Here is a 12,098-nt window from a genome sequence, read left to right on the forward strand (position 1 = left end):
CCGCTCACAGCCGATCCAGACGGCCTCGGCGACATGTAAGGGAACAGAGCCTGTCCTGGCTTGCGAGGGCAGCGTCTGAACAACCCCCGCACCGAGCTGGAGGTGGGGAGAGGGCGCCACCAGAAACGGGTGCTGGCGGGGTGCGCGAGAAGACCCGCCCCCAGAAGAGCCGAAACCCCGTCAGCAGGCACCTCCCGGACACAGGGGAAGGCAGACGGCTCCACGCCCAGCGAGCTCAGGAAGTCCCAAAACCCCAGGGGCCCCGGGCTCACGCACAAGCCCCATGGGAAGCCTTCTCCCTGCGCTGCCCCTCTCTGCACGTGGCCGCGGGTACCAGCCCAGGCTGGACGTAACAGGCCGCCCTGTGAACCTGGACGTGCCTGCCGGGCTCTGAGAGCCAAGCCCCCTCAAGTGTCCCGGATGAGAAGAGGCCACACCACGCCTTCCTGCAAACCCGGCGGGCTGTTCCACGTCACGGGCCGTTCACCAGGAGTCCTGCCGACCGCCCGACCGCTTCCGACCACACTCGTCCACCATGCTCTGCTTTAGAGATGAAACCCATCCCTGAATGCAGGCAAGTCTGACCACTGAAAACGCGGAAATGTGAGAGCAAGCGTGCCCCTGAGCATAGGGGAACCGGCGAGAAGCCTATTTCGTGACAGAGAAACGCCAGGAGGACCGTGTGCAGGAGGCGGTTTTCTTCCAGGGTGAGTAGGAGACGGGGGTTTGTGGAACCAGGACCCAGGTGTCGCTGGAGACCGAGGCCTCCTGTGCGCCTGCAGCTCCTAGAGGTGAGACAGTCACTCCCCAGCCCCTAACCCCGTCCCCCACCAGCCTCCCCATGTCACTAAGTGTCACCTCTGGCCTGCTGGCCCCTCAGGCAGAAACCGGGTCAGCCACATGAGAATGTGCCACCTGCCCCGAAGGCACCTGGAATTCACTCCACTCACCGGCCTCCCTGGTGCCAACACTTTCCGCCGCGCTGGGCCACTCCACGGACACCCGCGAGCCTGGAGCCCTGGGCCACTGCACAGGCACCTGCCGCCCCAGATCCCCCCGGGGCCACTCCAGGGACGCCGGCCGCCTCCAGCCCCGCCGGTCCCTCCAGCACGCACGCCCTGGTTTCCTGTACCGCCCCCCCGCTTTGTGGCAGGGCCACCGACGACCTGATCCCGTGACCAGGTCACTTCTCTACAGGAAGCCCCGTGGCTCCCACGTCACACAGACCACGACAGGACCATCCTCTGGCCTCCAGAGCTGACCCAGCATCCAAGACTGGCCGCACCTGCACGTGGGGCAGCCGCGCCGGGACCTGCTCTCCCGCGAACACCCCACTGCGGCCCAGAGCCGGGCGCTGCGTCGGTTCAGTTGCTCTGGTCTGTCTAGGGCCCCGCGGTTCTTTGTGCGCGGCGGGGGTGAGCGCACCGTCCCGCACGAGCAGGGGCTACAGACGGGCTCCGCCTCCGTAAGCGGCCGCACAAGGTCCACGGCCGCCTGCTGAAGCCACGGCAGCCGCACTCACCACGTGAGCCAGCCACGGGAGGGAGGCCACGGCACGGAAAGGAGCACCACAGAACCCCACGGGCCCTCCACACGCGGCCGAGCTGGGAGCACGGGGAGGCGCCACGGGGAAAAGGCCACATGTCCCACGTGCCCATCCCCCCCCCGGCCCGGAAGGGTGGAAAGAGCCCAACAAAGGAAAGCGGAGAGGGGGGTGCCCCTCGCGTTCCTCCCCTGGGAGCGCCTGTGAGGCCGGCTGGCCCGTCTGTGGAGTGGAATCGTCTACGACGGCCCCGACGGAGGCCGGAGCCCTCAGGAAGAGGAGGAGGCACCAGGGTCTACGTGTCTGCGCACAAACACCAGGAAGCCCAGCCCCGAGCCAGGGCAGGATGGGGACAGGCTCGGGCGCCCCCCTCCCTCCAAGCAGCAGAGACGGGCCCGTTTCCACATCCTCACGCCGCACGCTCGCATCTAAGACCGCTCGGTTCTCGAAAGACATTTTTATCCCGACGGGCAAGCCGGGCTCCCTCAAGTGGAGTCGGAAGAGCCCGTGGAGCCTGCGGAGTGTGACCCCCGGGGGGCACGGCGCACACGCGCTCCCGGAGAGCTTTACACAGACACTCGCCCCGAGGGTCCGCTTCCACACAGCAGACACCGGCCTGTGGCGCCTGCGCGGGCGGCTCCCGGGGGCTCGGCGCGGCTCAGGCTGCGGGCGGGTGTCGGGCTCCCACCGTCCACACAACCCCGGGGCGGCCGCCTCTCAGTCACCCGGACCCCACGAACCTCCTTCCCCACCGCCCCCCGCCCTGCGTCCCAGCCGCACAGCCTCGCGGACTAGCGGCCGCCCTGCCGGGTCGCAGGGGCCCCACCGGTCGGGCCCCGGTCAGGGCAGAGCACGCGGTCAGCTGGACGCAGCTTCGCAGGGCACGTGAGGCGGCTGCTACGGGGCCCAGCGCGGCCCGAACCTGAGCAACCGTGTGCTCACTCAGACACGGGGAGGCGGGACGTGGGGAGGCCCTGCTCTCGCGGGGGGGAGGGGGACTGACTTGTTCCGTTCAGGTCGACCATCAGGCCGTGCCGCACGTGCTCCTGAATCAGCTGCAGGGTCCGCTCGAATATCTCTCCGGCGCGCGCCTGCCCCACGGTGTAGGGGTCCCTCGGGTACCGGAACAAGGCCAGCAGGTCGTTGGGAGAGCGGGGCCGGCTGGCAGGGGTGCGGGAGCAGACAGGAAGAACAGAACCAACTTTGAGGAAAAACTACTCACGTCCAAAAATGTAATTATTGCCACCAAATATGTCTGTAGCTACTTTTGTAGAGACGTAATGTCGCGTACCTGACTCATCCCAAGCGGAAGGCAGCAAACACAAACAGAAAGAAAGAGACTAAAAACAAATCATTAAGTCAAAGAGGGAAGATGACCGTCCAGTCTCACTGCGTCCCCGATCACCGGCGCGAACAAATCGCCGCCGCTGAGACTCTGTTCCTGCCGAGTCGTGCGTTAACGAGCCGACGGAACGAGCTGTTTCCTAAAGCGTCTCACCTACGAATCCTAGTTCCGCTTCTACTCAGAAAGGACGCGTCTTTCTGCTGTCCGAACCCCGCAAGACCTAATGCCCACGTTACGATTTTTAAATTAAAAGGCTTTCCCTCGGATGAAACAGGCCACAGCTCTGTTCTGCCCCAGACGCTGAAGGAGCGGAGGTCTACGCCCGTCTCCGTCCCCACGGTACCTGTCAAACAGGTGAGTGCGCGTCGAGTTGATGGCTCTGTCCACGGTCGCAATCGCTTCCACAATCGATGTGGCCACAAATGGGTCCCCGTTTCGACTGACATCAGGAACTGGGAAAACAAGAAGTCGCGCGTTACCCACAAAATGCACGCTATGTTACGCACGCAGCGGCGTCTGGACGCTGCATCATGTGGGCACGGTCTCCCCCAAGGCTTCGGTCTCTCATACGGAAGCTCAAATGACACGAGAAGCTGTTTTCAAGTAGTACGCAAATCACAGACCTTGGTGTCTGAAATCACGTGATACCCCAGAAGAACACGGGAAAAGTGCTCCCAGCGTGAAACACGGAAGTTCTAGCAAAGCACGGCCACCCAGGGAGGGCGGGGATTCTGTTCTTCCCACCAACGGCCAGACCCTCGACGGCCACCTGTGCCTCCAGCTGCCCCCACCCCCCCCCCAACACTCTGCTCCCTGCATTTTTCCATCTCCTCTGGACGGGCCCCTGCCACAGCCATGGGGGAACCATTACCCGCACACGCAAGTGCACACACGCACACGGCTTAGCCGGCAACCCTCTGAAGCTGTTTTGGACGTTCTTTTTTTTCCCTTTTTTTTTTCTGATTGTATTTATTATCTGGGAGACACAGCACACGCAGGAGGAGGGGCAGAGGCAGAGGGAGAAGCAGACCCAATCTGGGCTCGATCCTGGACCGGGACCTGGATCCGGGACCATGACCTGAGCTGAAGGCAGAGGCTTAACCCACGGGGCCCCCCGGGCGTCCCTGTTCCTCACCTTCTACTTCCTTCTTCTCATTTCTTCTCACCGAATACCAGAGTTTGCTCAAGTAACGCCAACCCAATCCGCCCTCTACCTGTCCACGGACGCAGCCGGTGCCACGTCACCAAGGACACGCGGCTCGGAAAGGGTCCTTTCTTCCCTCAACCTGGTCAGCCTTTCCACAGAAGGACAGAGTTGAAAATAACCTGAGCGGGAAGGCGCCAGACTCACCGCTCGGCCCCTGACGGAGCCCGACGCTCAGCCCCACCCACGGAGGGGGCAGCCCCGCGGCCCCGGTGCAGCTGCCCCTGCGCACTCCGCAAATCGGCCCGGTCCCCGCTGTCCGCGGTCGCCCCACACGTCGGAGGCGCGGCCCGACAGCCTTTCCCCAGGCACAACCCCCACCTCAGTGCAGCTCAAACAGAGACAAAAGTTCTCATTTCTGGAACCTAATACTTTTATGCCAAGTGGTCGACAAGTAACTCCTAATTTTATACCATTTTATGACTCTTAACATTACGTTATTACAGATGACCTGCATTTGTCATTCTCCAAACAACAGTCACAGAAATAACTAGAAAATATTTACGTACCTTTAGAAAAAAATAAAGGAAATTGACCAAAATGTTAACAGCGGTTATTTCTTGGAAGCGGGATCGTGAATAAGAGATTATTTTTACTCTCATATATAACTAATTTACATCAAAGTAACGTTATTTTTAGGGATCAAAATTTGCCATTAAAAGAACAAAAAAAACATAGAATTCAGCAACTGAATGTTACATCCATTTCACACACCATACGTGACGGGAAAGAACATCCGCCCTCCCCTCCCCCAGGCTCCCAGTTCCTCTTCACTGCTCACATCCGGTAACCACCTACAGGCTTCGGGCTCGGGGTGCTGGGCACACACACCGAGGGGCCCCGTTCCCACCCGGGCCACTCACAGGCCCATGGAGGCAGCAGGTGGGTGAGCCGTGCTGGGAAAGGCAGACACAGACTCGAGTGAAGGGACGGGCCAGGCGACGGAGGCGGGCAGGGGGCAGACACAGAGGCCGGCCCAGCGCGGCTGTCAGGGGCCGGGACAGGGCGCTGTCCCCATTTCGGGAAGACGCGCGGCCGCACCCACAGCGACAGGAGGCAGGGCCACGGGGTACCGGCCGCTCAAACGGCAGCGGCACGTGCGCTCCCGCCAGACGGGGACGTAAATTACCCACGTCGGGGCCCAGTGGTCCGGACGGCGGCCACGCCAGCCACAACGTCCCGCCCGGGGCAGCCGGGTCACAGGCATGTGACCACAGCGGCCGCCGCAGCGAGAAGGGGCAGCAGCCAGTGTGCGCTGTGGCCGTCCCCAACAGGCCGCGCGGCCCTCCGGTCATCAGGCCGCGAGCCTGCAAGCGCCGGGCCGAGAGCCCCCCTGCCTCGTGCCGGGGACCGTGGTGCTGCCGCGGGACTCACCGCTCACGCTGAGCACCATGCTGACCGACGCCTGCCCGATGGTGTTCCGGGCCACACACTCATAGCGGCCTGCGTCCGCCGTCCCGACGTCGTGGATAGTCAGGAACCCTTCAGGGCTGATGTGAAACTTCCCGCTTTCCGTCACCTGGACCCCGTCCTGGAGCAGAACAGAAACAATACGAAGAATGAGTCCGAGAGGCAGAAGCGGCTTTTCTTGGGGTGGAGGTCCACTGTCGGGCCCTCCCTGGGGGACAAGGCGCACAGGGTATGCTCAGCTCTATCCAAACCTGCAGAGAAAGAGACTTAGTCCAATTTGCTGAGAGGAACTTTTCTTAAGCTCTTGTGAAAGATCCAGAAAACACTAAGGCAGGGATGGGGTCCCTTGGAGTCTGTCTACAGGATCAGGGCTTGGGGGCCCGGAAAGAAACCCACCGTGGGATGCACACGACCATGGGGAAAGCACAGCGTGTGGGCGCCCAGTGACAGAGAAGGGCCCTGGGCAAGGTCTTCTGGGAAACAGGATACCCAAGCCACACCCAAAAAGGCAGGCGACAGGCCCGGCCGAGGAAGGGTAAGAACAAGCCCAAGGGAACAGGGAGGCGGCCACGTGCGGTCCCGGCAGAGAGCAGGCGACAGCTGGCGGGCAACAGGGGCATGTGGGAGAGGGCCAGGCTGTCCCCCAGAACTCGAACCTCCCTGTGAGGGTCCCCTGCCTGTGGCCACCCTGTCCTCCAGGGATATGTCCCGTTGAAGCCCTCGTTCATAACGGCCAAACGCTGGGATCCAATTCTGTTCTTCTCAAACACAACCCTGAAAAGTGGAGGAACAGCACAAAACCCTTCTCTGCTGACAGTGGGGCCACAGCCCTAGTGGCAGCGTTTTCTGTGCTGCGTCACTGCGAAGAAGGCGGAAAGACATGGGACGGCTCCCGAGGGTCCCATAGCAGCCGGTAACTCAGGCCAGGGTGGGAGGTTCCCTCTGCCAAGGACGGTGTGGGGAGCCGCGGGCTGGGGGCCGCCGCCACACCCGGGCCCGGCCGACCCCGGTGGTACCTTGTTCCAGGTGATGGCGGGCTCGGGCTCGCCCTGGGAGCTGCAGGGCAACTGCACGCTGGTGCCCACTTCCACGGTCATGTCACTCGGGACGCTGGCGAAGACCGGCGTGACTGCAAGGCAAGGGACACCCAGCTGACAAGGGACAGAAGCCGGGACACCCACCGGTCACCCAGAAAGCTTCCTCGGAGCACCGGCCCCTTGTCCTCAGCCAGAGCAGGCCCAGCGCTCGCGGCCGGCACCCGGCCCTCCCTCAGCCTCCTCTGCACAAGCACGGGGGCCGGAGCGGAGGGGAGAGCGGGGGCCGGCGGCCGCCCTCCCGCGAGGAGCTGTGCGGGGGGGACAGACGCGAGCCCCCACCGGCTCCCGCCGTTGCCCGTCTCCCCGGACAGCGGCTCTGCACGGAGCAGCCCGCCCGCCAGGCCTGGGGAGGCCGGCGCCGCGTACCTCTCGGCTGCACGGTGAGCTGGGCCACGGCCCTCTGAGAGCCGATGATGTTGACGGCCTGGCACTCGTACTGGCCCTGGTCATGCGGCGCGACGGCCGAGATCCGGAGCGTCCCCGACGAGAGCACGAGGTGCCGCCTGTCCACCGACAGCGGGCTCCCTGCAAGGCACGGGCGACCCGGACACCACGCGCGGGGTCAGAGCGGGACTGGGGAAGGCTGGGTCGAGCAGAGCTTCCCTGGAGCACACGACGGCGGGACACACTGGTCTCTGCCCACGGCAAACGGGACGGTGGGATAGACTGGTCTCTGCTCCAGTCACGCTGGCAGGCGCCATTCCACACAACCGGGTGTGGCCGGATCAGGGGCAGACGGAGCCCCCGGCTCTGAGAAACGCCCCAGAGGCGGGAGGAGCACATGAGAAATGCAGGGGCCAGGACAGGGGCTGGGAAGGGCTGGGGGAGGGGCCGCTGGGGGGGGAGGGGTGGAGTTACTCGACAGCACAGGACACCCCAGCAAGGAGCCAGCGCGGGGCCCTCCCCTGCCTGGGCACACGGGGGTCCCAGTGCCGGCTGCCCACACGGCCTGCCCTGCGCTTGTTAGGGGACGAAGGCAGGTACTGGCCCTGGCTTAAGGCAGGGCCCCTCGTCACGCCCTCAAGGCCGATTCCAGGACAGAGCCCGAGGCCACTCGCACTTCCCAGCCAGGCCACCAGCACCCTGGGGGACGTCTGTCTTCATCGAGTCATCAGGCCAGGGGCTCACCAGCTGGAGCAGGATGGGGGACGGGGGGGGTCACCCCCAAAGGATCAACGTGATCAGCCGCTGACCTCGGATAGAGAGGGCGAGACAGCGCCAGAGAAGCTCAGAAACAGTGAGCTGCAAACATAGGCTGTGACGGTTTCCAGAAAGTTCTATCCTACCTGCCAGGAAATCTCATCAGGACGCTACCTAAGTGAACTAAAGCCAGGACACGGGCCACCAGCAGGCAGAAGGCCGCCGGCACCCCCGGGAAGGACAGTTTCTCCACATGTCCTCCGCCACAGCCACGGGTCAGGCCCCACCCTGGCGCCCAGGGGCTGGGCCTGGGCGGACTCGCCTCCCGAGTGTGGAGCCCATTCGGCCGGCGTCAGGCCAGCTCTCACCTCCTTTCGTCCACGCGATGACGGGCTGTGGGTAGCCCTTGGCCTCACACTGGAAGTCGACGGTCTGACCCTCGATTACAGCCCTGTCCGCAGGGGTCACGGTGAACTGGGGAAGGGCTTCCGGAAGAAAAAAACATCGAAACGCCATTTTAAAGACCGTTCTGGATGAAAAGGTCACAAGCCAGCGTGCGCATCGGCGATCCCTGTGAGTGCCACGGCATGAAAAGCCGATGGCCACGGGCCGCACCGCAGGGGACGGTCTGCGGCAGGGGGACACCGCCGGGGACGGTCTGCGGCAGGGGGACACCGCCGGGGACGGTCTGCGGCAGGGGACACCGCCGGGGACGGGCCTGACAGCCGGATGTCCAGCAGCAGTTTCCCCGGCACCCTGCGGGGGCCTCTGCTACGTCCATGCGGCCGCGGGCCACACCGCACCGAGGCTGTGCCGGATGCCCTGCTTCTGCTTCTGCGGTTAGCGCACCCCAAGGTCCCTCTGGCTGTGGGTCCTCAGTCAGACCTGGAAGCGGTCCCGTGTCGCGTAACACAGCTGTGTGGGGACAGGAGCTGCTCCGTGACTCCGGGGCCCCAAACCCAGACCGATTCCGTCTGTACAGAAGGATCGACCAGGAGACAGGCCCGCACGGTCACGTGTGCGGAGCGCGAGCCTGTGTCACACACGCCGTGACAAGAGAGCAGGGGGAGCCCTGGCCATCGGCAGTCGGCACTTGCCCGTCTCGGAGCCTCCACACCGGAGAGGCCCCAATTTGCGATGTGTTTCTAAACTAAGAAACTCACTGTCGCGCTGGGACACGCGGACTCACACCGCCCAGGTCTTCACGCTACGGTGCTCTCAGCGCCCTGCGCCCGACGCTGGTGTGGGGGAAGCCGCGGGACGAGCCGGGTTCACCGACGTGAGGCACACCCAGGTGCACCCACACAAAGCGCACATTCCCCCGACCGCCACCCGTGTCCGCGCGCCGGGAGCCCTCGGCACCACGGACCACACAGCCCGACATAAACACGGCCCGACACACGGCCTCCTGAAGCTGCCACGCAGGAAACCGGGTCCGAGAAGCAGCGGGTGTGGGGGGCTGGCGGGTGAGGTGCGGCCAGTCGTGGGCAGAGGATGGAGAGGGCGGGGGGGCGGGCCTCCACAGGCAGGACCACCTGGGTGGGGCGGGGGGGGGTTCTGCAGGGAGGGCTGCGGGGGCGGGGTCTCTGCGGGGGCAGGGTCTCTGCAGGGAGGGCTGCGGGGCAGGGTCTCTGCAGGGCAGGGGCCCGTGGTCAGCGCGTGCACGCAGGAGCGCCCTGACCCACCCTGCACGATGATCCGTGCGGCGGCGTGGATGCTCCCTGCGCTGCTGGACGCGAAGCAGGTGTACTCGCCGCTGTCGGCCTGCAGGACGTTCTGTATGTAGAGGCCGCCCGACGGGGTGATGCTCACGCGAGGGTCCTCGGGCAGGGGCGTGCGGTCCCCTTTGGTCCAGGTGACCTGCGGCGGAGGGTGGCCGGTGGCGCTGCACTCCAGGGTGACGCTCTCCCCGACCAGCACCTCCGTGTTCTGTGGCTGGATTACAAAAGCGGGTCGAGCTGTCACAACGAAACACAAGTCGTGCGTTAATTTCCTCCGGTCGCACTGGCTCCTTCTCGTCCCTCTGCCTGCGGCCTCGAGGTGGGCAACGCGACACGGCTGAACCACACACGCCGTCGGCCCTCCCGCGTGGGGGGTGGGGGCAAGTGCGCGGCGGGGCCAGCGCCTCCCAGCCGGTCCCCGTCGCCCTCGGCACGGGCCCGAGTCCCAGGGGCCCCACTTCTGTGGGCGCTGGACACGGGGTCGGTGATCACACCGGCTGGATGCTCCTCCTCGCGGGAACACACTCCGTCCACACTCGGAACTCGCAACGACAGCCCCTTCCCCTCGCAAACACAAAACTGCACCTTCAACCCACACTTTGCAGCACTTTTCAGCTGTGAGTCCAGAAAAATCCACGCCCTTCCAGTGCGTTTGCTGGGGGGCGTCCGTGCAGAACAGAACTCACTCGCTGGTGTCCACGGCTGTAGACCCCCCGCTCCCCCGGGGGCCGCAGCGACCACGTGCGTCAGGACCAGCAAGACCCTTGCACCACGGCACCCAGAAGTTACTCTGCTGGGGGCTCGGCAACGTGGAAAGTAGCAAAAAGGGAAGTTGCTAGAACGTTTCTGGCTGACACCCTTCTCCCCGATTCTGGAATCCAGAAATGCTCCCCGAACAGAACACTTTTCTCATCGCTAATCTGTAACACCTGGCCTGCCCGCGGTGGGGCCACGCCGACTACAGGGTGACGCCCGGACCCCACGGCAGCGCTCCGCCGCTCGGCCCACCCTGCGCCACGCGCCCCTGCGCAAACTCCCCAGATCCCTGATTTCCAGAGACGGCCCGAGGAGCTCTGGGTAAGGGACGCGGACCTGTAACAGCGAGGACTCGGGGGAAGCCCCCCAGACTCCCGCCGCAGAACCAGGTGCACAGGCCGCGCTTCCACAGGTAACGCGGGGCTGAGGGGCAGGCGTGAGAGAAGCCAGCGCCGCGAACACGGTAAGGCAGGGACGAAGGAGGCGCCGGCGGCACCTGGGGGCGGGAGGAGGGAGGCAGGAACTCCGCGGAGAGGAAAGAGGCAGGGAAGACCCGTTCCTGCGGCTTTCGTGCCGGCAAACGTTGAGGCTCCAGGACCCGGGACCCCGTGACTAAGGAACGGCGGAGGACAGGACACGCAGACACAACCCTCACGTGAGCGCTGCTGGCACGGCAGGCGAGGCAGCGTGACGCCGTTCGCAGGGACAAGAACCCCAGCGTCAGAGCCCACCAGGAGGGCCCGTGCTCCAGCCGACACGTGCAAAGTGCGTGACGCGAGGCCCGCCCACGTGCCGTCACCCGCGGACCCCCAGGCCGCCCCGCAGGGACAGGCAGCCAGAATCCGTGGGAGACGTGATCTCGCTCCGGGCCGTGTCACCTGAGAGCCGGTCCTCGCGTGGGGAAGTGGCCTGACGCCTGCTCCCCGGGGCGGAAAGGTCATGGCCCCAGCGGGACAGCAGAGACGCAGAAAGACAAGACGGGATTCAGAAGCGGGAGGACTAGGGCCTGGCACCAGGGGAGTGTTGCGCGCATGAACGGACGGACGGACTGCTCTGGAGACAGCGGGAGGCGAGAACTTGGGACTCGGATCACCCAGGAAGGCGGGTGAGACGCTGTGGGCCAAGCAGCGACACGGAGGGCACGGCGGGACTTCCAAGCTGGCAGCAACGGAAAAGGGTGACAGCGACCCCCGAGGAAGGCTCAGAAACGCACGGACAGTCCCAAGAAAGCAGCAGGACGTGGCCCTACGCACGCCGCTCACACAGCACACGCGAGCGGGCCCCTTTGAGGAAATGTCACGGTGTGGGTTTTTTTTCAAAAAGCAGAGCAAAGCTTGAGGGTCACCTAGGACCAAGCTTGCAAGGCTGCAGCGGAGGGCACCTGGCTGTGGACTGAGCACAGCCGTGTCCCAACACATCACACCCGCAGCCCTCCTCGGCCGGGCGCGGCGAGGGAGCGCGGCTCTGCAGCAGCCTGCGTGCCCTCCTCCGCACGTACCTGGAGACTCAAAGTACCGGAGGGTGACCTCCTGCGTCTTCACCTGCCCGGCCACGTTCTTGGCCATGCACTGGTAAATCCCCTGGTCCGTCTCCTGCGTGTTCTGGATCATCAGGGTCCCGTCGTCCAGCAAGTTGAGGCGGGAATCTGTCTTCATGCTCAGCTCATTACTACAAAGACAGACGTCTGGTTCTCAGGCACTTGTGCGTGAAGCACAGGACAGCTGATCCGTGGGGCTGGGGGACACCAGGAAACTGTCCTACATCCCAGGGTCCTGCTTATTCACTGCTTCTAGGACAGGGACTGACCCACCACATCTCTAATTCACCGACTTGATTATTCACGTGTTCAGCCTGTAAGGTTTTAAAGTTTCACCTTTCCAAA

At 64.4% G+C, this 12,098-nt stretch overlaps 1 protein-coding gene across 2 annotated transcripts in view; it reads right to left on the reverse strand.

Moving 5' to 3' along the window:
- Positions 1-12,098, reverse strand: part of PXDN (peroxidasin) — a 64,116-nt gene that overhangs the window by 13,033 nt on the left and 38,985 nt on the right. For both annotated transcript variants that reach the window (XM_044262150.1, XM_044262149.1), the window contains 8 exons: positions 11,715-11,884; positions 9,425-9,697; positions 8,108-8,224; positions 6,966-7,124; positions 6,519-6,631; positions 5,467-5,623; positions 3,232-3,340; positions 2,547-2,704 (listed from right to left, as the gene is read on the reverse strand). In XM_044262150.1, coding sequence (XP_044118085.1) covers positions 2,547-2,704; positions 3,232-3,340; positions 5,467-5,623; positions 6,519-6,631; positions 6,966-7,124; positions 8,108-8,224; positions 9,425-9,697; positions 11,715-11,884 — 1,256 coding nt within the window. The remainder of the gene's footprint in view (positions 1-2,546; positions 2,705-3,231; positions 3,341-5,466; positions 5,624-6,518; positions 6,632-6,965; positions 7,125-8,107; positions 8,225-9,424; positions 9,698-11,714; positions 11,885-12,098) is intronic.

Source organism: Neovison vison, chromosome 8, assembly GCF_020171115.1.
Source record: "Neovison vison isolate M4711 chromosome 8, ASM_NN_V1, whole genome shotgun sequence".
NCBI classification, from domain to species: Eukaryota; Metazoa; Chordata; class Mammalia; order Carnivora; family Mustelidae; genus Neogale; species Neogale vison.